Source organism: Phyllobates terribilis, unplaced genomic scaffold, assembly GCF_046119375.1.
Source record: "Phyllobates terribilis strain yellow unplaced genomic scaffold, ASM4611937v1 Scaffold_9__5_contigs__length_417890890, whole genome shotgun sequence".
NCBI classification, from domain to species: domain Eukaryota; kingdom Metazoa; phylum Chordata; class Amphibia; order Anura; family Dendrobatidae; genus Phyllobates; species Phyllobates terribilis.
The window spans coordinates 382041895-382066424 of record NW_027362769.1 but is presented as its reverse complement, the minus strand read 5'-3'; the positions used below and the strand labels follow the sequence as shown (position 1 = coordinate 382066424).

Genomic DNA, 24530 nt, shown 5'->3' with positions numbered 1-24530 from the left:
CCGGACCCACTGCAGGGCCCGGGCCGGGGTGGGTAGCGGGCTCCACACAGCGGGACCGGGAGGTCCCGGGAAGGGGGACAAACACCAACCTCTCCTCCAATGTTTTCTTCCTTTTTTTCAGTTTTTTTCTCCCCTCCTGGTTGCCTCGTCCCCGCAGACCTCATCCCCAAACTTCAGGTGAGTATAAATTACTAGGGACTCTAGCTGACGGATCTGCCGCGAGACGAGGCAACCCCCACTACTGCTGTTATCGCTGCTACTATCATCCGCATCAACCCCATCATCCTCTGAAATACTATTGTCTGGTGGGAGTGGGACCTGCTCTGGATCTATCCTGCTGTGTGTGGCCTGGAGATCACTTATCAAGCCCCCAGGTGGGTACGGTGCCTCCTCCATTTCCACATGGTCCACCTGGGTCGGACGCCGAGATCCCTCTGGCTCCTTTGCAGCAGCCATGTTGTGGAACCGGTCCTCATTTTCCAGCTTTTCCCAAAAGGGCCCGCTGTTGTGCAATATGGCCGCTCTCAGGGCTTCCATGTCCTCAATGCATATCCCCAGGCTGGATATCCTGGCTGTTAGGGAAGACTTGTCTGTGCGGGAGGCTCTGTCTGCAGCCAGCCTCGCCTCCTACATCTCCTCCCCGAGCCTTCTCAGGGTCTTCCCGGCCTCCTTATACGCACAGAGGTACACATGGATGCGGGAGCCATAGCTGGTAACCGCCTCCCGTGAGGCCCTCGTGCCCCAATCTTTCTGCATCACCGCTGCAGCACCTCTGCGAGTACTCTGCTCACCTCCGGGAAGAGACACCGCCGTGGCCCTCGCCTCAGCATTAGGGGCTTTGCAGCCCTCCTGGGTTTTCCTGGGCTCCTCCATGCTTTGGGCCTTGCTGGATCTGGTGACCCGCTGTGCCGCTAGCAATGTGCTCCCACCCCTCGCCAGCTTAGACCGAGGGGTGGGAGATGGGGACTCAGCCCCACAGTTCATCCACTAAACCCCTCTCTTTCCTGGGTCAGAGAGGCGGGGATTTCTGGATGTAAAAAAAACTGGTGGCTCCTATGGAGCAAACGAAGCAACACCTTCCTCTCAAAGACTACAGGCTCCTAGTGGTGGCTGTGTAAATCTGCATGTAGTGAGCTCCCCCTAGTGGTGACTGTATAAATTTGTATGTAGTGAGCTCCCGCTAGTAGTGACTGTGTAAATCTGTATGTAGTGAGCGCCCCCTAGTGGTGGCTGTGTAAATCTGTATATAGTGAGCTCCTCCTTGTGGTGGCTGTTTAAATCTGTATATAGTGCACTCCTCCTAGTGGTGGCTGTATAAATCTGTATGTAGTGAGCTCCCCCTAGTGGTGGCTGTATAAATCTGTATGTAGTGAGCTCCTCCTAGTGGTGGCTGTGTAAATCTGTATATAGTGAGCTCCTCCTTGTGGTGGCTGTTTAAATCTGTATATAGTGCACTCCTCCTAGTGGTGGCTGTATAAATCTGTATGTAGTGAGCTCCCCCTAGTGGTGGCTGTATAAATCTGTATGTAGTGAGCTCCTCCTAGTGGTGGCTGTATAAATCTGTATGTAGTGAGTTCCCCCTAGTGGTGACTGTATAAATCTGTATGTAGCGAGCTCCACCTAGTGGTGGCTATATAAATCTGTATGTAGTGAGCTCCCCCTAGTGGTGGCTGTATAAATCTGTATGTAGTGAGCTCCTCCTAGTGGTGGCTGTATAAATCTGTATGTAGTGAGTTCCCCCTAGTGGTGACTGTATAAATCTGTATGTAGCGAGCTCCACCTAGTGGTGGCTGTATAAATCTGTATGCAGTGAGCTCCCCCTAGTGGTGGCTGTATAAATCTGTATGTAGTGAGCTCCCCCTAGTGGTGGCTGTATAAATCTGTATGTAGTGAGCTCCTCCTAGTGGTGGCTGTATAAATCTGTATGTAGTGAGCTCCTCCTTGTGGTGGCTGTTTAAATCTGTATATAGTGAGCTCCCCCTAGTGGTGGCTGTATAAATCTGTATGTAGTGAGCTCCCCCTAGTGGTGGCTGTGTAAATCTGTATGTAGTGAGCTCCCCCTAGTGGTGGCTGTATAAATCTGTATGTAGCGAGCTCCCCCTAGTGGTGGCTGTATAAATCTGTATGCAGTGAGCTCGCCCTAGTGGTGGCTGTATAAATCTGTATGTAGTGAGCTCCCCCTAGTGGTGGCTGTATAAATCTGTATGTAGTGAGCTCCTCCTAGTGGTGGCTGTGTAAATCTGTATATAGTGAGCTCCTCCTTGTGGTGGCTGTTTAAATCTGTATATAGTGCACTCCTCCTAGTGGTGGCTGTATAAATCTGTATGTAGTGAGCTCCCCCTAGTGGTGGCTGTATAAATCTGTATGTAGTGAGCTCCCCCTAGTGGTGGCTGTATAAATCTGTATGTAGTGAGCTCCTCCTAGTGGTGGCTGTATAAATCTGTATGTAGTGAGTTCCCCCTAGTGGTGGCTGTATAAATCTGTATGTAGCGAGCTCCACCTAGTGGTGGCTATATAAATCTGTATGTAGTGAGCTCCCCCTAGTGGTGGCTGTATAAATCTGTATGTAGTGAGCTCCTCCTAGTGGTGGCTGTATAAATCTGTATGTAGTGAGTTCCCCCTAGTGGTGACTGTATAAATCTGTATGTAGCGAGCTCCACCTAGTGGTGGCTGTATAAATCTGTATGCAGTGAGCTCCCCCTAGTGGTGGCTGTATAAATCTGTATGTAGTGAGCTCCCCCTAGTGGTGGCTGTATAAATCTGTATGTAGTGAGCTCCTCCTAGTGGTGGCTGTATAAATCTGTATGTAGTGAGCTCCTCCTTGTGGTGGCTGTTTAAATCTGTATATAGTGAGCTCCCCCTAGTGGTGGCTGTATAAATCTGTATGTAGTGAGCTCCCCCTAGTGGTGGCTGTGTAAATCTGTATGTAGTGAGCTCCCCCTAGTGGTGGCTGTATAAATCTGTATGTAGCGAGCTCCCCCTAGTGGTGGCTGTATAAATCTGTATGCAGTGAGCTCGCCCTAGTGGTGGCTGTATAAATCTGTATGTAGTGAGCTCCCCCTAGTGGTGGCTGTATAAATCTGTATGTAGTGAGCTCGCCCTAGTGGTGGCTGTATAAATCTGTATGTAGTGAGCTCCCCCTAGTGGTGGCTGTGTAAATCTGTATGTAGTGAGCTCCCCCTAGTGGTGGCTGTATAAATCTGTATGTAGCGAGCTCCCCCTAGTGGTGGCTGTATAAATCTGTATGTAGCGAGCTTCCCCTAGTGGTGGCTGTATAAATCTGTATGTAGTGAGCTTCCCCTAGTGGCGGCTGTATAAATCTGTATGTAGTGAGCTCGCCCTAGTGGTGGCTGTATAAATCTGTATGTAGTGAGCTCCCCCTAGTGGTGGCTGTATAAATCTGTATGCAGTGAGCTCCCCCTAGTGGTGGCTGTATAAATCTGTATGTAGTGAGCTCCCTCTAGTGGCGGCTGTATAAATCTGTATGTAGTGAGCTCCCCCTAGTGGTGGCTGTATAAATCTGTATGCAGTGAGCTCGCCCTAGTGGTGGCTGTATAAATCTGTATGTAGTGAGCTCCCCCTAGTGGTGGCTGTATAAATCTGTATGTAGTGAGCTCGCCCTAGTGGTGTCTGTATAAATCTGTATGTAGTGAGCTCCCCCTAGTGGTGGCTGTATAAATCTGTATGTAGTGAGCTCCCCCTAGTGGTGGCTGTATAAATCTGTATGTAGTGAGCTCAACCTACTGGTGGCTGTATAAATCTGTCGTCATTGAGCCCTCCCTACTGGTTGCTACAGATATCTAATGATAAAAAGTGTATTATTTTGGACTTTTAATACACATGCAGTATGTCCATGGCTATGCAGATCCTGGTAAAATTGGTATAGATATATATCTTTTATAAAAGACACAACCACTTAAAGAGTATAGGCCCTGGATTAACCATTTAGCTGTTTACTGTTATAAGCAGCACCCCACTTATCTACAGGTTGTTTCTGGTATTGCAGCTTGTCCCCAATCACTTTAATAGTACAACAATGATAAGAACTCTTCAAGCAGTTACCAGAAGGAAATGGTCACCAAAACACATTTTCATTACATTTTATTCTCACGGGTCAGATCGTTCACTGACCACCTTTATATCTCGGTTACAGAAACTTTGGCACCCCATGTAATTCCACATGATCTAACCAATACCCTCCTTTAAAAATTTGGCTCATTTTCCAAACTTCAAAATAATGAATATAGTGAAATACAATTAATATAATGAAAATAGTGAAATTACACATTTACCAAAAAATTGTCAAAATGACAATAAAAATGCTAAAAAAATGTAAAAATTTATGAATGACCTGCTACGCACATAATGAACACCAGAGGGAGCTGCGATCTGATATAATTGCTGGACTACAAGGCATTTAGTTGCTCAGTCTTATATTTATTTAAGAATTGTAATATATATATATATATTTTTTTAAAGTTGGGGGGTCTTTGTCAAAAAAGTGACTGAACGGCACAAATGAAAAAAAAAAATTAATTCTTTTGCAAAAGCAGCACCACAAAATTTGCAACATTTTGCCACCAGAAAAATGGTGCAAAAGAGTTTAAAAAATTACTATAAAAATAATTTGGTACAGTCATATCATGAAAGGTTTTGCCAAACAGAAAACTCAGCTCTGCTACATCTGCAATAATAATAATAAAAATAATAATAATAATAATAATAATAATAATAAAAATAATAATAATAATAATAAAAACATAAATAAGAATTTCATCAAAAGGGGGGTCTTGCATGGTCAACGACAACATGGAGTCAAAGGGAGTGCAAGTGTGATAGTGTCATACAATAGTTAAAAGATGACAAAAGACAAGAGATAATAATAAAAAAAAAAAAAATAATAATAATTTTTTGGGGGAATATTAATAAAAAATAAAATATTAAATAGCAAAAAACATTAAAAATAAAAATTAAATAGCAAATAAAAATTAGCATTTTTGTTTTTTGAGGAATGCTACTAGTGATCCTGGCAAGTTTCTCTCGACATCAGTCCCCATCGCCCTTCAAGATTTGGCAGCCCAAGGATTGATAGGACGAGGTCAATATTTGAACAGTGTCCGCTGTGTGTTACATAAACCAGTAGCAATGCTCCACGCGAGCCTGCCGCGTCCTCGTCACCACCACCGTGGCTTTATCTGCTCCCACCCTACTTATAGTCCTTCTTTCAGTGTACGGGAAGGACAGACTGATCCCCCCTTCTCCATACACCATGAGGTGGTCCCACCTGCTCCTCAGCCTCCTCTTGGGCCTCTACATCAAAGCTGAAGACTCCGCCAACACCACTTCTGCCGAGTCCACCAGCGAGGAGAAGACGGATGAGCTCCTGGAAGAGGAGAACGTCCTGGTCCTTAACGAGAAGAACTTTGACAATGCCCTCAGGACCTATAAGTACCTGCTGGTGGAATTCTGTAAGTATTGGCAGGACCCCTTTAAATTTTTAGGTTCCCCGCTAGGTTGCGATCATATCTCAATATGTTCAGGAGTCTTGGAAAGTTGGGCGGCAATCAATATGGCAACTCCTGCATTGTTATTCCGCTTACCTGAAGTCCTTAAAGGGATTGTCTCTAATGGGACAATCCCTTTAAGGGTAACTCTGCTTAGTTATACAATTTACCTATAGAGGGTGCAAAGTTAGCTGTCTAGACCAAAGGCCTAAAAAAAAAAACTCTGCTAATTAAGACACCAGCATTAAAAATGGCACATGGTAGGTGGGGGGGGGGCATGTTACAAACTTTGCATTGGCGTCCAGGACCTTCAGGTTTCTCCTCCTGGTAAATGAAATCAAGGTAGTTCCAAAAAATGACCATAATAATTCCCTGATAGTGTACCATATGTTACATAAAGCCATGGGATACTGCTCATAGAATGCAGCTGCAGCACAGGATTCTGCCACTAGATGGCGACTTTTTTTTTTTTTGCACCCCAGAGGAATTCATTAGGAAATTGTGTAAAAAAAAAAAAAAATGAAAAATTATCAGAAAATTATATGTAAACTCCCAGTAAAGAAAAATGGTCTACCTTAAAGGGGTTAAAAAAAAAGCATCTTTATGAGACGACCCTTGACCATATATCTTACATCAGAGGTGAGCCCCCATATTTATGACCCCCCAAATTGGGGCTCTGATGTGTTCTTTTATATTTCTTCTACTCATTGACAGCCAACAGAGTTACTGAAAATTCTAAAAAAAATAAATAAATTGTGTGTATATATATATATATATATATATATATATTAATAAACTTCATGGAGCAGATTTTCCAAGTTTCCTGGGAAAGGGACAGGTGCTCGTGTCATTCTATATTCGGCCTTCAGCGCACAGCTGCGCGTTTTCCCAAAAGTCCCGTTATCTCCATAGCCGTGCCGGAAAGCAAACGGTGAATCCACCATCATAATAAAATCTAGATTCCTCTATAGCGCCACCACTGGGGAAAAATTGGTACTACACAGTTGCATTGAAGTCAAGGGGCCGTCAGTGTAATGTTTAGATGTGCCGGGTCCTCCAGGGACTTCTCTCCAATAGAGCGGCTCATCTGATAAAGGGTTGGGCGCTCTCTCCACCAGGAATATTCAATGGTGGTAATTTATATTTTTCACAGATGCCCCATGGTGCGGCCACTGCCAGGAACTGGCCCCCAAATATAGTAAAGCTGCGGAAACCCTGAAGGAAAAAACATCGGAGGCTCGGCTCGCCAAAGTGGACGCCACCGAAGAAAAAGATCTCGGAAATGAGTTTGGTGTCAGTGGATATCCCACCTTAAAGTTCTTCCAAAATGGAAACAGAACCGGTCATATCGATTACGGAGGTAACAATCGATAATAGAAAGATGATAGATAGATGATTAATAGATATAGATGATAGATAAATAATAGATAGATAATAGATAGATAGATGATAGATAGATGATAGATAGATAATAGATATAGATAGATAACAGATAGATGATAGATAATAGATAGATAATAAATAGATAATAGATAGATGATAGATAGATAGATATAGATAGATAATAGATAGATAGATAATAGATAGATAATAGATAGATAGATAATAGATAGATGATAGATAATAGATAGATAATAGATAGATGATAGATAGATGATAGATAATAGATAGATAATAGATAGATGATAGATAATAGATAGATAATAGATAGATGATAGATAATAGATGATAGATAGATGATAGATAATAGATAGATAATAGATGATAGATAGATAATAAATAGATAATAGATAGATGATAGATAGATAATAAATAGATAATATATAGATAATAGATAGATAGATAATAGATAATAGAAAGATGATAGATAATAGATGATAGATAATAGATAGATGATAGATAGATAATAGATAGATGGATGATAGATAATAGATAGATAGATGATAGATAATAGATAGATAATAAATAGATAATAGATAGATAATAGATAGATAGATAATAGATAGATAATAGAAAGATGATAGATAATAGATAGATGATAGATAGATAATAGATAGATAATAGATATAGATAGATGATAGATAATAGATAGATGATAGATAATAGATAAATGATAGATAGATAATAGATATAGATAGATGATAGATAGATGATAGATAATAGATAGATACTAGATAGATGATAGATAATAGATAGATAATAGATAGATAGATAATAGATATAGATCGATAGATGAAAGATAGATAATAGATATAGATAGATAATAGATAGATAATAGATATAGATAGATGATAGATAGATAGATAATAGATAGATAATAGATATAGATAGATGATAGATAGATAATAGATAGATGATAGATAGATAATAGATAGATAATAGATATAGATAGATAATAGATAGATAATAGATAGATGATAGATAGATAATAGATAGAGGATAGATAGATAATAGATATAGATAGATGATAGATAGATAATAGATAGATGATAGATAGATAATAGATAGATAATAGATATAGATAGATAATAGATAGATAATAGATAGATGATAGATAATAGATAGATAATAGATATAGATAGATAATAGATAGATAGATAGATAATAGATAGATAATAGATAGATGATAGATAATAGATGATAGATAATAGATAGATAATAGGTAGATGATAGATAATAGATGATAGATAGATAATAGATAGATAATAGATAGATGATAGATAGATAGATAATAGATAGATAATAGATAGATAGATAATAGATAGATGATAGATAATAGATAATAGATGATAGATAGATAATAGATAGATAATAGATAGATGATAGATAGATGATAGATAATAGATAGATGATAGATAGATGATAGATAATAGATGATAGATAGATAGATAATAGATAGATAATAGATAGATAGATAATAGATAGATGATAGATAATAGATAATAGATGATAGATAGATAATAGATAGATAATAGATAGATGATAGATAGATGATAGATAATAGATAGATGATAGATAGATGATAGATAATAGATGATAGATAGATAATAGATAGATGATAGATATAGATAGATAATAGATAGATAATAGATAGATAACAGATAGATGATAGATAATAGATAGATGATAGATAATAGATAGATGATAGATAGATAATAGATAGATAATAGATAGATAATGGATAATAGATAAATGAAAGATAATGATTTATCTATTAAACAGAAAACAATCTCTTTGCTTGCAGGCAGGAGAGACACTGAGGGCCTCGTCAGATGGATGCTGAGGAGGCTGGAACCTGCGGCCGTGGTGGTGGAGACGGCATCAGCCGCTGAGGAGTTTATCAAATCTCATGGGAATACAGTGATTGGTTTCTTCAAGGTAAACTCTACTGTCCAATGCCCCCAGGAGGAAGCCATCAGCCCCAGACCCTAGTACCCAAGGAGGCCCAGAGGCCCCTCTGCCACTTGGTCGATCAGGTCCAGGAGCTTCAGGTTAGACTTCTGATCCCGCAAGGCTCTGAAGACCAACAGGTCTTCAAGGTGAAAGGACAAGAGGGTTCGAAGAACTTTCTGGGAGTCTTGGATCTGCTCTCTGATCTCCCAAGGCTGAGACAGTGGATAGATCTGTAAAGTCATTGTCAAGTTTTTCATAACATTTTTTTTCCTTTTCCAGGATCCTAAAGATGCCGACCTAAACCTATTCAACGAGGTTGCGTCAAACACTGAAGACTTCTCCTTCGCCGTGGCTCACAAAGAAGAAATATTTGGGAAGTTCGGAGTTACTACAGACAGCGTCATCTTCTTCAAGAGTGTAAGAGCTTTTCTATGGTGGAGTATGTCCCGTCATCCAGGTCTGATCCCAGTGGGTGGCACAGCTTAGGGGCACTGAAGCCTCTAGGTTTTGGGTTCGCCAAAATAATGATAGGACCATTAATCGTAGTTGAATGACTGGCATCCTCGACCCAAAGCTTCTTACAGATGGGTCATAACTGAATTCCTACAACCCCTAAACACATTATGACTTTTTTTTTTCTAGACTGAAGAGAAATATGAATATCAGGGCGATGAGGAGCTGGGCTTCGACAAAGACGAGCTGGTTAGGTTTCTTATGGTCAACAGTATGGATCAAGTGGTCGAATACAATGATGAGGTAAGTACAAAAGTAAAGCACTTACCTGCAATACTTCTGTTCACCTGCGGGGGAGCTGTAAGGAATTTGAGCAGGTTCTTTTATAGATCACATCTGATTACTGATTCCAATATGACAATTTTAACAAAAGATGATGGTTCAAGAGGAAGAACCCCTTTAAGATTAGCGTTACTTCTCTAAGTATTAAAAGTATACATGTTAAAATTAATAATCAAAAACTTTCTTTTTTACGTCTTTATTTTTACTGAACAGACATCGCAAAAAATCTTTGCAGCCAAGATTCCCAACCACTTACTGCTCTTTATTAATAAGACCATTGAAGATCAATTTCCACTTTTGGAGAATTTCCAACAGGCAGCCCCTGATTTTAAAGGAAAGGTATGATTTATGGATGGATACATTTAAAGGGACACCCCCCTTTAAAAACTAACCCCACTTCATATACATTTAAAGGGACACCCCCCCTTTAAAAACTAACCCCACTTCATATACATTTAAAGGGACACCCCCCCTTTAAAAACTAACCCCACTTCATATACATTTAAAGGGACACCCCCCCTTTAAAAACTAACCCCACTTCATATACATTTAAAGGGACACCCCCCCTTTAAAAACTAACCCCACTTCATATACATTTAAAGGGACACCCCCCCTTTAAAAACTAACCCCACTTCATATACATTTAAAGGGACACCCCCCCTTTAAAATCTAACCCCACTTCATACACATTGCCCCTCTCACCAAACTCAGCGCAGAACTCGGAGCTCATTCAGACAAGTCGTAACATTCTAGCGCAGCCAGGAGACTTGTAACATCCGTATGTGCCCTTCATTTTCAGGATCAATGCCATCACGTTATAAAATGTGGAATACCCCATTAAGTTTTGGTACTTTTTTTTTTTCACTTATGTTTTTTTTTTTTCGATCTCAGATTTTATTTGTGGTGATTAATTCTGACGGACCTCACGCCGGAGTCCTGGAATATTTTGGACTCACAAATGAAGATATTCCCACCATCCGTTTAATCAACATCGATCAGGTGAAGAAGTTTGCCTTCAACGCCGAAAAAATAACAGCCGAGACCATCAAAGAATTTTGCCAGGGAGTACTCGACGGTAAAATAAAGGTACGGAAAATCTATGCAACAAAATCATGAGATTTATTATTTTTAGCTTATATTAATGGTTAATTTTAGACGTTTCCTCTTTTCAATTTAGCAAAATTTGTTAAGTGAAGAACTTCCCGAAGACTGGGATAAGAAGCCGGTGAAAGTTCTTGTGGGGAAGAATTTCGAAGAAGTTGCGTACGATGAGACCAAGAACGTATTTGTGGAATTCTGTAAGTTTCAACGATGATATGAAGGTGATAATAAATATTATCCTATGGTTCAGCCTGTACTATACTCCAGAGCTGTATTCACAGTTCTGCTAGTAATCTTTTAAAACAAAACATCTTCCTAATAGAATTTTTGGCAAAACTGAGGTTCAGTGCAGTATAAGTAATGTATGTACACAGTGACTGCACCAGCAGAATAGTGAGTGCAGCTCTGGAGTATAATACAGGATGTAACTCAGGATCAGTAATGTAATCTATGTGCACAGTGACTGCACCAGCAGAATAGTGAGTGCAGCTCTGGAGTATAATACAGGATGTAACTCAGGATCAGTAATGTAATGTATGTACACAGTGACTGCACCAGCAGAATAGTGAGTGCAGCTCTGGAGTATAATACAGGATGTAACTCAGGATCAGTAATGTAATCTATGTGCACAGTGACTGCACCAGCAGAATAGTGAGTGCAGCTCTGGAGTATAATACAGGATGTAACTCAGGATCAGTAATGTAATGTATGTACACAGTGACTGCACCAGCAGAATAGTGAGTGCAGCTCTGGGGTATAATACAGGATGTAACTCAGGATAGGTAATGTAATGTATGTACACAGTGACTGCACCAGCAGAATAGTGAGTGCAGCTCTGGAGTATAATACAGGATGTAACTCAGGATCAGTACAGGATCAGTAATGTAATGTATGTACACAGTGACTGCACCAGCAGAATGGTGAGTGCAGCTCTGGAGTATAATACAGGATGTAACTCAGGATCAGTAATGTAATGTATGTACACAGTGACTGCACCAGCAGAATAGTGAGTGCAGCTCCGGAGTATAATACAGGAGGTAACACAGGATCAGTAATGTAATGTATGTACACAGTGACTGCACCAGCAGAATAGTGAGTGCAGCTCCGGAGTATAATACAGGATGTAACTCAGGATAGGTAATGTAATGTATGTACACAGTGACTGCACCAGCAGAATAGTGAGTGCAGCTCCGGAGTATAATACAGGATGTAACTCAGGATCAGTAATGTAATGTATGTACACAGTGACTGCACCAGCAGAATAGTGAGTGCAGCTCCGGAGTATAATACAGGAGGTAACACAGGATCAGTAATGTAATGTATGTACACAGTGACTGCACCAGCAGAATAGTGAGTGCAGCTCTGGAGTATAATACAGGATGTAACTCAGGATCAGTAATGTAATGTATGTACACAGTGACTGCACAAGCAGAATAGTGAGTGCAGCTCCGGAGTATAATACAGGATGTAACTCAGGATCAGTACAGGATCAGTAATGTAATGTATGTACACAGTGACTGCACCAGCAGAATAGTGAGTGCAGCTCTGGAGTATAATACAAGATGTAACTCAGGATCAGTACAGGATCAGTAATGTAATGTATGTACACAGTGACTGCACCAGCAGAATAGTGAGTGCAGCTCTGGAGTATAATACAGGATGTAACTCAGGATCAGTAATGTAATGTATGTACACAGTGACTGCACCAGCAGAATAGAGAGTGCAGCTCTGGAGTATAATACAGGAGGTAACTCAGGATCAGTAATGTAATGTATGTACACAGTGACTGCACAAGCAGAATAGTGAGTGCAGCTCTGGGATATAATACAGGATGTAACTCAGGATCAGTAATGTAATGTATGTACACAGTGACTGCACCAGCAGAATAGTGAGTGCAGCTCTGGGGTATAATACAGGAGGTAACTCAGGATCAGTAATGTAATGTATGTACACAGTGACTGCACCAGCAGAATAGTGAGTGCAGCTCTGGAGTATAATACAGGATGTAACTCAGGGTCAGTAATGTAATGTATGTACACAGTGACTGCACCAGCAGAATAGTGAGTGCAGCTCTGGAGTATAATACAGGATGCAACACAGGATCAGTAATGTAATGTATGTACACTGTGACTGCACCAGCAGAATAGTGAGTACAGCTCTGGAGTATAATACAGGAGGTAACTCAGGATCAGTAATGTAATGTATGTACACAGTGACTGCACCAGCAGAATAGTGAGTGCAGCTCTGGAGTATAATACAGGATGCAACACAGGATCAGTAATGTAATGTATGTACACAGTGACTGCACCAGCAGAATAGTGAGTGCAGCTCTGGAGTATAATACAGGATGTAACTCAGGATCAGTACAGGATCAGTAATGTAATGTATGTACACAGTGACTGCACCAGCAGAATAGTGAGTGCAGCTCTGGAGTATAATACAGGATGTAACTCAGGATCAGTAATGTAATGTATGTACACAGTGACTGCACCAGCAGAATAGTGAGTGCAGCTCTGGAGTATAATACAGGATGTAACTCAGGATCAGTAATGTAATGTATGTACACAGTGACTGCACCAGCAGAATAGTGAGTGCAGCTCTGGAGTATAATACAGGATGTAACTCAGGATCAGTACAGGATCAGTAATGTAATGTATGTACACAGTGACTGCACCAGCAGAATAGTGAGTGCAGCTCTGGAGTATAATACAGGATGTAACTCAGGATCAGTAATGTAATGTATGTACACAGTGACTGCACCAGCAGAATAGTGAGTGCAGCTCTGGAGTATAATACAGGATGTAACACAGGATCAGTAATGTAATGTATGTACACAGTGACTGCACCAGCAGAATAGTGAGTGCAGCTCTGGGGTATAATACAGAATGTAACTCAGGATCAGTAATGTAATGTATGTACACAGTGACTCCACCAGCAGAATAGTGAGTGCAGCTCTGGAGTATAATATAGGATGTAACTCAGGATCAGTAATGTAATGTATGTACACAGTGACTGCACCAGCAGAATAGTGAGTGCAGCTCTGGAGTATAATACAGGATGTAACACAGGATCAGTAATGTAATGTATGTACACAGTGACTGCACCAGCAGAATAGTGAGTGCAGCTCTGGAGTATAATAGAGGATGTAACTCAGGATCAGTAATGTAATGTCTGTACACAGTGACGGCACCAGCAGAATAGTGAGTGCAGCTCTGGAGTATAATACAGGGTGTAACTCAGGATCAGTAATGTAATGTATGTACACAGTGACTGCACCAGCAGAATAGTGAGTGCAGCTCTGGGGTATAATACAGGAGGTAACTCAGGATCAGTAATGTAATGTATGTACACAGTGACTGCACCAGCAGAATAGTGAGTGCAGCTCTGGAGTATAATACAGGATGTAACACAGGATCAGTAATGTAATGTATGTACACAGTGACTGCACCAGCAGAATAGTGAGTGCAGCTCTGGAGTATAATAGAGGATGTAACTCAGGATCAGTAATGTAATGTCTGTACACAGTGACGGCACCAGCAGAATAGTGAGTGCAGCTCTGGGGTATAATACAGGAGGTAACTCAGGATCAGTAATGTAATGTATGTACACAGTGACTGCACCAGCAGAATAGTGAGTGCAGCTCTGGAGTATAATACAGGATGTAACTCAGGATCAGTAATGTAATGTATGCACACAGTGACTGCACCAGCAGAATAGTGAGTGCAGCTCTGGAGTATAATACAGGATGTAACTCAGGATCAGTAATGTAATGTATGTACACAGTGACTCCACCAGCAGAATAGTGAGTGCAGCTCTGGAGTATAATATAGGATGTAACTCAGGATCAGTAATGTAATGTATGTACACAGTGACTGCACCAGCAGAATAGTGAGTGCAGCTCTGGAGTATAATACAGGATGTAACACAGGATCAGTAATGTAATGTATGTACACAGTGACTGCACCAGCAGAATAGTGAGTGCAGCTCTGGAGTATAATAGAGGATGTAACTCAGGATCAGTAATGTAATGTCTGTACACAGTGACGGCACCAGCAGAATAGTGAGTGCAGCTCTGGAGTATAATACAGGGTGTAACTCAGGATCAGTAATGTAATGTATGTACACAGTGACTGCACCAGCAGAATAGTGAGTGCAGCTCTGGGGTATAATACAGGAGGTAACTCAGGATCAGTAATGTAATGTATGTACACAGTGACTGCACCAGCAGAATAGTGAGTGCAGCTCTGGAGTATAATACAGGATGTAACACAGGATCAGTAATGTAATGTATGTACACAGTGACTGCACCAGCAGAATAGTGAGTGCAGCTCTGGAGTATAATAGAGGATGTAACTCAGGATCAGTAATGTAATGTCTGTACACAGTGACGGCACCAGCAGAATAGTGAGTGCAGCTCTGGGGTATAATACAGGAGGTAACTCAGGATCAGTAATGTAATGTATGTACACAGTGACTGCACCAGCAGAATAGTGAGTGCAGCTCTGGAGTATAATACAGGATGTAACTCAGGATCAGTAATGTAATGTATGCACACAGTGACTGCACCAGCAGAATAGTGAGTGCAGCTCTGGAGTATAATACAGGATGTAACTCAGGATCAGTAATGTAATGTATGTACACAGTGACTCCACCAGCAGAATAGTGAGTGCAGCTCTGGAGTATAATACAGGAGGTAACTCAGGATCAGTAATGTAATGTATGTACACAGTGACTGCACCAGCAGAATAGTGAGTGCAGCTCTGGGGTATAATACAGGAGGTAACTCAGGATCAGTAATGTAATGTATGTACACAGTGACTGCACCAGCAGAATAGTGAGTGCAGCTCTGGAGTATAATACAGGATGTAACTCAGGATCAGTACAGGATCAGTAATGTAATGTATGTACACAGTGACTGCACCAGCAGAATAGTGAGTGCAGCTCTGGAGTATAATACAGGATGTAACTCAGGATCAGTAATGTATGTACACAGTGAGTGCAGCTCTGGAGTATAATACAGGATGTAACACAGGATCAGTAATGTAATGTATGTACACAGTGACTGCACCAGCAGAATAGTGAGTGCAGCTCTGGGGTATAATACAGAATGTAACTCAGGATCAGTAATGTAATGTATGTACACAGTGACTCCACCAGCAGAATAGTGAGTGCAGCTCTGGAGTATAATATAGGATGTTACTCAGGATCAGTACAGGATAAGTAATGTAATGTATATACACAGTGACTGCACCAGCAGAATAGTGAGTGCAGCTCTGGAGTATAATACAGGATGTAACACAGGATCAGTAATGTAATGTATGTACACAGTGACTGCACCAGCAGAATAGTGAGTGCAGCTCTGGAGTATAATAGAGGATGTAACTCAGGATCAGTAATGTAATGTCTGTACACAGTGACGGCACCAGCAGAATAGTGAGTGCAGCTCTGGGGTATAATACAGGAGGTAACTCAGGATCAGTAATGTAATGTATGTACACAGTGATTGCACCAGCAGAATAGTGAGTGCAGCTCTGGAGTATAATACAGGATGTAACTCAGGATCAGTAATGTAATGTATGTACACAGTGACTGTACCAGCAGAATAGTGAGTGCAGCTCTGGAGTATAATAGAGGATGTAACTCAGGATCAGTAATGTAATGTATGTACACAGTGACTGCACCAGCAGAATAGTGAGTGCAGCTCTGGAGTATAATACAGGATGTAAGTCAGGATCAGTAATGTAATGTATGTACACAGTGACTGCACCAGCAGAATAGTGAGTGCAGCTCTGGAGTATAATACAGGATGTAACTCAGGATCAGTAATGTAATGTATGTACACAGTGACTGTACCAGCAGAATAGTGAGTGCAGCTCTGGAGTATAATACAGGATGTAACTCAGGATCAGTAATGTAATGTATGTACACAGTGACTGTACCAGCAGAATAGTGAGTGCAGCTCTGGAGTATAATACAGGATGTAACTCAGGATCAGTAATGTAATGTATGTACACAGTGACTGTACCAGCAGAATAGTGAGTGCAGCTCTGGAGTATAATAGAGGATGTAACTCAGGATCAGTAATGTAATGTATGTACACAGTGACTGCACCAGCAGAATAGTGAGTGCAGCTCTGGAGTATAATACAGGATGTAAGTCAGGATCAGTAATGTAATGTATGTACACAGTGACTGCACCAGCAGAATAGTGAGTGCAGCTCTGGGGTATAATACAGAATGTAACTCAGGATCAGTAATGTAATGTATGTACACAGTGACTCCACCAGCAGAATAGTGAGTGCAGCTCTGGAGTATAATATAGGATGTTACTCAGGATCAGTACAGGATAAGTAATGTAATGTATATACACAGTGACTGCACCAGCAGAATAGTGAGTGCAGCTCTGGAGTATAATACAGGATGTAACACAGGATCAGTAATGTAATGTATGTACACAGTGACTGCACCAGCAGAATAGTGAGTGCAGCTCTGGAGTATAATAGAGGATGTAACTCAGGATCAGTAATGTAATGTCTGTACACAGTGACGGCACCAGCAGAATAGTGAGTGCAGCTCTGGGGTATAATACAGGAGGTAACTCAGGATCAGTAATGTAATGTATGTACACAGTGATTGCACCAGCAGAATAGTGAGTGCAGCTCTGGAGTATAATACAGGATGTAACTCAGGATCAGTAATGTAATGTATGTACACAGTGACTGTACCAGCAGAATAGTGAGTGCAGCTCTGGAGTATAATAGAGGATGTAACTCAGGATCAGTAATGTAATGTATGTACACAGTGACTGCACCAGCAGAATAGTGAGTGCAGCTCTGGAGTATAATACAGGATGTAAGTCAGGATCAGTAATGTAATGTATGTACACAGTGACTGCACCAGCAGAATAGTGAGTGCAGCTCTGGAGTATAATACAGGATGTAACTCAGGATCAGTAATGTAATGTATGTACACAGTGACTGTACCAGCAGAATAGTGAGTGCAGCTCTGGAGTATAATAGAGGATGTAACTCAGGATTAGTATGCATTAATTCTAGGTAATGGTATTCAAATAAGTAGTTTACTTCCATTTTGAAAGGGGCTGTCTTTATGAGAAAACCCCTTTAAAAAGATTGTAAAAGAAGGCAATCTATGAAATGGTTAGCTACTGAAGGCACATTTGCCCTTTTCACTTTAGCAGGAATGTGTTAGTAAATTTACCCCTCCTGTGAACCAAATGTGATACTGTCTCAGGATAACTCGTGTAACTCTTCCGTCCTAGATGCTCCTTGGTGTAGTCACTGCAAAGAGCTAGAACCCATCTGGGAGGAGCTCGGAGAAAAATACAAAGACCATGAAAATGTCATCATCGCTAAAATAGATGGCACCGCAAATGAGATAGATGGGCTGAGAGTAAGAGGTTACCCGAACCTGAGGTTCTTCCCCGCTGGATCAGAAAGAAAGGTTAGAGGATTGTTTCAGAAACCACATACAAATAGTGTAAAGCTCATTTATATATAGTATAGAAAATATAGAAAATTTTCTGGATAACATCAACAAGTAAAAACCTAAAGAAATTAACTGGAATGTAAATTGGTGTGCATGCAGCATATAAGAGCACGTTCACACGAGGCCATTAAACAGAAAAAAACAAAGACAGAAACACAATACACAAATATCCTGCGATAAATAAATAAACCGCAATAGTGCATGAAAATAATATAGGGTACTTAGTTAACAACTTAACGTAATTTTGATCAAAATAATGCAAAAGCCATCCCACCTCGTCACGGTGACCATATTTGGGACAGTCTTAAACTGTAAGGTTTTAAATATTAGAGTTGTCAAGTGACATGCATGTGGATAAGGGCTGAGAGACTGAACCCAACTAGTGGACACTAAGTCCTTATCCACATGCATGGACTTGGCAAACGGTAAGGTTTTAAATATTGAAGTTAGGACTGTCCAAAATAGGGTCACCGTGACGAGGAGGGATGGCTTTTGCATTATTTTGATCAAAATTACGCTAAGTTGTTAACTAAGTACCCTATATTATTTTCATGCACTATTGCGGTTTATTTATTGCAGGGTATTTGTGTATTGTGTTTCTGTTTTTGTTTTTTTTACCATCAACAAGTAGGCTAGCTGCTCTTTCACTTTTTTTTTTATTTTAATTCCAATTAGGACATGTGTGTTTACAAGGCTGCTGTCCTGTTTATTCAGAAACACATCCAGATAAAGTGACAGTATTTAGCACAGGTTCACACCTGTGCACTAAAAATACTAGACCGATATCTAACTTGCTATATACAGGAATTTCAGTTTAGTAATTTGAGTGCACAGGAGTGAATCTAAGCTAAATAGAGTCACTTTATTTGGATGTTTGTTGCATTATATATATACAGTTGAGCTCAAAAGTTTACATACCCTGGCAGAATTTGTCCTTTCTTGGCCTTGTTTCACAGAATATGAATGATAACAGAAAACGTTTTTCTCCACTCATGGTTATTGGTTGGGTGAAGCCATTTATTGTCAAACTACTGTGTTTTCTCTTTTTAAATCTTAGTGACAACCAATAACATCCAAATGACCCTGATCAAAAGTTCACATACTCTGGTGATTTTGGCCTGATAACATGCACATAATTTGACACAAATGGGTTTGAATGGCTATTAAAGGTAACATCCTCACCTGTGACCTGTTTGCTTGTAATCAGCGTGTGTGCATAAAAGCTGAGTGAGTTTCTGGGATCCAGACAGACTCTTGCATCCTTCATCCAGCCACTGACGTTTCTGGATTGTGAGTAATGGGGAAAGCAAAAGAATTGTCAATGGATCTACGGGAAAAGGTAGTTGAAGTGTATAACACAGGAAAGGGATACAAAAAAATATCCAAGGAATTGATAATCACAGTTTGAACGCTGCTCACTGGCATTAACAAATGGAATATCAGGGGCTCTGTAAAAACCAAATCACGGTCAGGTAGACCAACAAAAATTTCGGACACAACTGCCAGGAAAATTGTTCGGGATGCAAAGAAAAACCCACAAATAACATCAGCTGAAATTCAGGACTCTCTGAAAACTAGTGGTGTTGCTGTTCCAAGATGCACAATAAGGAGACACTATAAGAAAAATGGGCTGCATGATCAAGTCGCCAGAAGAAAGCCATTACTGCGCAAATGCCACAAAGTATCTCGCCTACTATACGCCAAACAGCACAGAGACAAGCCTCAAAACTTCTGAAACAAGGTAATTTGGAGTGATGAGACCAAAATTGCATTTTTTGGCCACAACCATAAACAATACATTTGTAGAGAGGTCAACAAGGCCTATGATGAAAGAAACACCATTCCTACAGTAAAGCACGGAGGTGGATCGCTCATGTTTTGGGGATGTATAAGCTACAAAGGCACAGGAAACTTCGTAAAAGTTGAAGGAAAGATGAATGCAGCACGTTATCAGCAAATACTGGAGGCAAATTTGCACTCATCAGCCCGGAAGCTGCGCATGGGAAGTACTTGGACGTTCCAACATGACAACGATCCAAAACACAAGGCCAAGTTGACCTGTCATTGGCTACAGCAGAACAAAGTGAAGGTTCTGGAGTGACCATCTCAGTCTCCTGACCTCAATATCATTGAGCCACTCTGGGGAGATCTCAAGCGCGCAGTTCATGCTAGACAGCCCAGGAATTTACAGGAACTGGAGGCTTTTTGCCAAGAAGAATGGGCAGCTTTACCATCTGAGAAAATAAAGAACCTCATCCACAACTACCACAAAAGACTTCACGCCGTCATTGATGTTAGAGGGGGCAATACACGGTATTAAGAACTGGGGTATGTGAACTTTTGATCAGGGTCATTTGGATGTTTTTGGTTGTCATTAAGATTTAAAAAGAGAAAACACAGTAGTTTGACAATAAATGGCTTCACCCAACCAATAACCATGAGGGGAGGAAAAGTTTTTTTGTTATCATTCATATTCTCTGAAACAAGACCAAGAAAGCAAAAATTCTGCCGGGGTATGTAAACTTTTCAGCACAACTGTATAAAGTTACAATATTTAGCACATGTTCACCTCTGTGCACTTAAAGTACTAGACTGACACCTGTATATATCTAGATAGTTCAGTTTAGTATTTTTAGTGCACTGAGGTGAATCTGTGCTAAATATTGTAAGTTTATACATATATAACATAATATCCAAATAAAGGCACTATACAGTTATATGAAAAAGTTTGGGCACCCCTATTAATCTTAAGCTTAATGTTTTATAAAAATTGGTGTTTTTGCAACAGCTATTTCATTTTGATATATGTAATAACTGTTGGACTCAGTAATGTTTCTGCCTTGAAATGAGGTTTATTGTACTAACAGAAAATGTGCAATCTGCATTCAAACAAAATTTGACAGGTGCATAAGTATGGGCACCCTTATCATTTTCTTGTTTTAAATACTCCTACCTACTTTTTACTGACTTACTAAAGCACTTTTTTTGGTTTTGTAATCTCATTGAGCTTTGAACTTCATAGCCAGGTGTATGCAATCATGAGAAAAGCTACTTAAAGTGGCCACTTGCAAGTTGTTCTCCTGTTTGAATCTCCTCTGAAGAGTGGCATCATGGGCTCCTCAAAACAACTGTCAAATGATCTGAAAACAAAGATTATTCAACATAGTTGTTCAGGGAAAGGATACAAAAAGCTGTCTCAGAGATTTAATCTGTCAGTTTCCACTGTGAGGAACATAGTAAGGAAATGGAAGCACACAGGGACAGTTCTTGTTAAGGCCAGAAGTGGCAGGCCAAGAAAAACATCAGAAAGGCAGAGAAGAAGAATTGTGAGATCAGTCAAGGACAATCCTCAGACCACCTCCAGAGAGCTGCAGCATCAACTTGCTGCAGATGGTGTCACTGTGCATCGGTCAACTATACAACGCACTTTGCACAAGGAGAAGCTGTATGGGAGAGTGATGCGAAAGAAGTCATTTCTGCAAGCACGCCACAAACAGAGTCGGCTGAGGTATGCTAAAGCACATTTGGAGAAGCCAATTTCTTTTTGGAAGAAGGTCCTGTGGACTGATGAAACCAAGATTGAGTTGTTTGGTCATACAAAAAGGCGTTATGCATGGCGGCAAAAAAACACAGCATTCCAAGAAAAACACTTGCTACCCACAGTAAAATTTGGTGGAGGTTCCATCATGCTTTGGGGCTGTGTGGCCAATGCCGGCACCGGGAATCTTGTTAAAGTTGAGGGACGCATGGATTCCACTCAGTATCAGCAGATTCTTGACAATAATGTTCAAGAATCAGTGATAAAGTTGAAGTTACGCAGGGGATGGATCTTTCAGCAAGACAATGATCCAAAACACCGCTCCAAATCTACTCAGGCATTCATGCAGAGGAACAATTACAATGTTCTGGAATGGCCATCCCAGTCCCCAGACCTGAATATCATTGAACATCTGTGGGATCATTTGAAGAGGGCTGTCCATGCTCGGCGACCATCAAACTTATCTGAACTGGAATTGTTTTGTAAAGAGGAATGGTCAAAAATACCTTCATCCAGGATCTCATTAAAAGCTACAGCAAGCGACTAGAGGCTGTTATTTTTGCAAAAGGAGGATCTACTAAATAATTAATGTCACTTTTCTGGTGAGGTGCCCATACTTATGCACCTGTCAAATTTTGTTTGAATGCAGATTGCACATTTTCTGTTAGTACAATAAACCTCATTTCAAGGCAGAAACATTACTGTGTCCAACAGTTATTACATATATCAAACTGAAATAGCTGTTGCAAAAACACCAATTTTTATAAAACAATAAGCTTAAGATTAATAGGGGTGCCCAAACTTTTTCATATAACTGTATTTAGCTCAGGTTCACTCCTGTGCACTCAAAGTAGTAAGGTAAAATCACTTTATGGCTAGATAGATATTTCTTTTTAGTACTTTGAATGCACAGGAGTGAACCTTTGCTATAGTCCATTTATTTAGATGTTTGTTGTGTTATATATGTATGAAGTTACAATATTTAGCAGACATTCACCTCTGTGCACTCACAGTACTAAACCGATATATCAAAAATCAGTCAAGAAGCTGCCGTTTTACATAACTGGGTACGGCACTGAACGACAGAGTTAAAAATAAAAAGCTAATAAAAAACGCAGCATAAAAGGTGCTGGATTATATATTCAGTAAACAAATTATACTGTAAAATTAAAAAAAAAAAAAAAACTAAAAATACCACAAACTTCACATAACTTGGTTCCTTGTAATCAGCGGTATATAGAAGTATTCATCACTGTAACTTATGCATGAAACAATGACGTACTCCAGAACTTAGCGTTTTTATCAGCAGCTGTGTATTTTCATGCAAATTATGTACATTTTAAGTGACAATTTTATTTTCTACGTAGATGATTGAATATACTAAGAATAGGACAGTGGAGCTGTTTTCTAAATTTATCGATAGCGGTGGAGTGCTACCCCAGGATGAAGAAGAAAAGGTTTGTTATTTTTGTAGTTTTTATTTCTTACAAAGTTTGTTAAAATTTTGACTTTTTTCTTTTAAAACCTTTTTTTTTTTTCTTTTTTTTTTTTACAGATAATAGAAGATTTGAAGGCAGATCAACAAAAAGATATTTTAGTGGAAGAAGTAACTCCCGAGAAGTCCAAAGATGAACTGTAGTGATGTAACTTATGCGGTATTAATAGACATTATGTGGACGTTCAAATGAGTAAAACAATTCTCCGAAAACTGAATGTTTACCAATTTATATAAGCCTAAAATAAAGTGTTTTTACAGTACTAACATGTATTTAACTATTGTGATTGATGCAACTAGTGTGATTTCTAAATGGTCCCTGATCTTCCAGACTTGGTTTTGTTTGATAGATGTAATCAATAGATGATCTTCAAATCACTTAGTAGAAAAGTGAGGTTTTTAATCCCCAGAAAAAAAAGTTACTAGTGTCAGCCACTAGGTGTCCCCCTTCTTTCTAACTTGCGGGAGTGGGTCTTTGTCTTCCCCCACAGGAAGCGGGGGCGGTTCTCCATCTCCCCAAGAAGCAGGGGCAGGTCTTTGTCTCCTCCCCAGGAAGTGGGGGTGGGTCTGTCTTCCCCCCACAGGAAGCGGGGGCGGTTCTCCATCTCCCCAAGAAGCAGGGGCAGGTGTTTATCTCCCCCACAGGAAGCAGGGGCGAGTCTATGTCTTTCCCCACACAGGAAGTAGGTGCAGGCCTTTATATTTTCTCTGTGCCTGATCTCCTGTCTGTCAAATTATACATGGGTATAATAGAAAACGGTTTTCCGTTCCGGACACAAGTCACTGAACAATGGTGATGTAAGAAAGTGCCAGCACTTATAGATCTGGCAGAATGCGGATGCATATTAATCACACCCTGAAAGACTGGATGGCAAGCTACAGCTCATGAGAATCTGAATTATTTCTGTACATAATAAATTTATATTTGTGGGTGAGGACGGTAGGAAGACCATTTTTTTTTTTAACACTTTGTAAAACAGCACGTTCGCTCAGCCAATAACAAAAAAAAAAAGAGAAAACAGAAAAGAAAATGCAGTGGTCACCAAAAGTAAAATTAAATCCCATGACCATGCTTAGCGCAATGAAGAAATGTCTAAGAAACTGAGTTGAACAGCTACAATGTTTGGCTCCACTTGCCACTTCATCTAGGCCAGTGGTGGTGAACCTGGGGCACACGCGCCATTTCCTCAGCAGCCGAG

The 24530-nt window shown here is 40.3% G+C and overlaps 1 protein-coding gene across 1 annotated transcript; it reads left to right on the top strand.

Moving 5' to 3' along the window:
* The first annotated feature begins 5151 nt into the window (after positions 1 to 5151).
* On the top strand, positions 5152 to 23594 carry PDIA2 (protein disulfide isomerase family A member 2). The gene is made up of 11 exons (XM_073648522.1): positions 5152 to 5468; positions 6658 to 6864; positions 8749 to 8882; positions 9177 to 9314; positions 9540 to 9653; positions 9906 to 10031; positions 10584 to 10778; positions 10870 to 10990; positions 18072 to 18253; positions 23204 to 23293; positions 23392 to 23594. The coding sequence occupies exons 1-11, from the start codon at positions 5270 to 5272 to the stop codon at positions 23473 to 23475; spliced, it is 1590 nt and encodes a 529-aa protein (XP_073504623.1). The 5' UTR covers positions 5152 to 5269; the 3' UTR covers positions 23476 to 23594.
* Positions 23595 to 24530: the final 936 nt, after the last annotated feature.

Excerpts from the sequence above, each read along its gene's own strand:
- PDIA2 (XM_073648522.1), top strand. The coding sequence starts at position 5,270 with ATGAGGTGGTCCCACCTGCTCCTCAGCCTCCTCTTGGGCCTCTACATC. Across the intron at positions 5,469-6,657 it reads GTACCTGCTGGTGGAATTCT|ATGCCCCATGGTGCGGCCAC; the intron begins GTAAGTATTGGC and ends TATTTTTCACAG. Across the intron at positions 10,032-10,583 it reads CCCCTGATTTTAAAGGAAAG|ATTTTATTTGTGGTGATTAA; the intron begins GTATGATTTATG and ends TTTCGATCTCAG.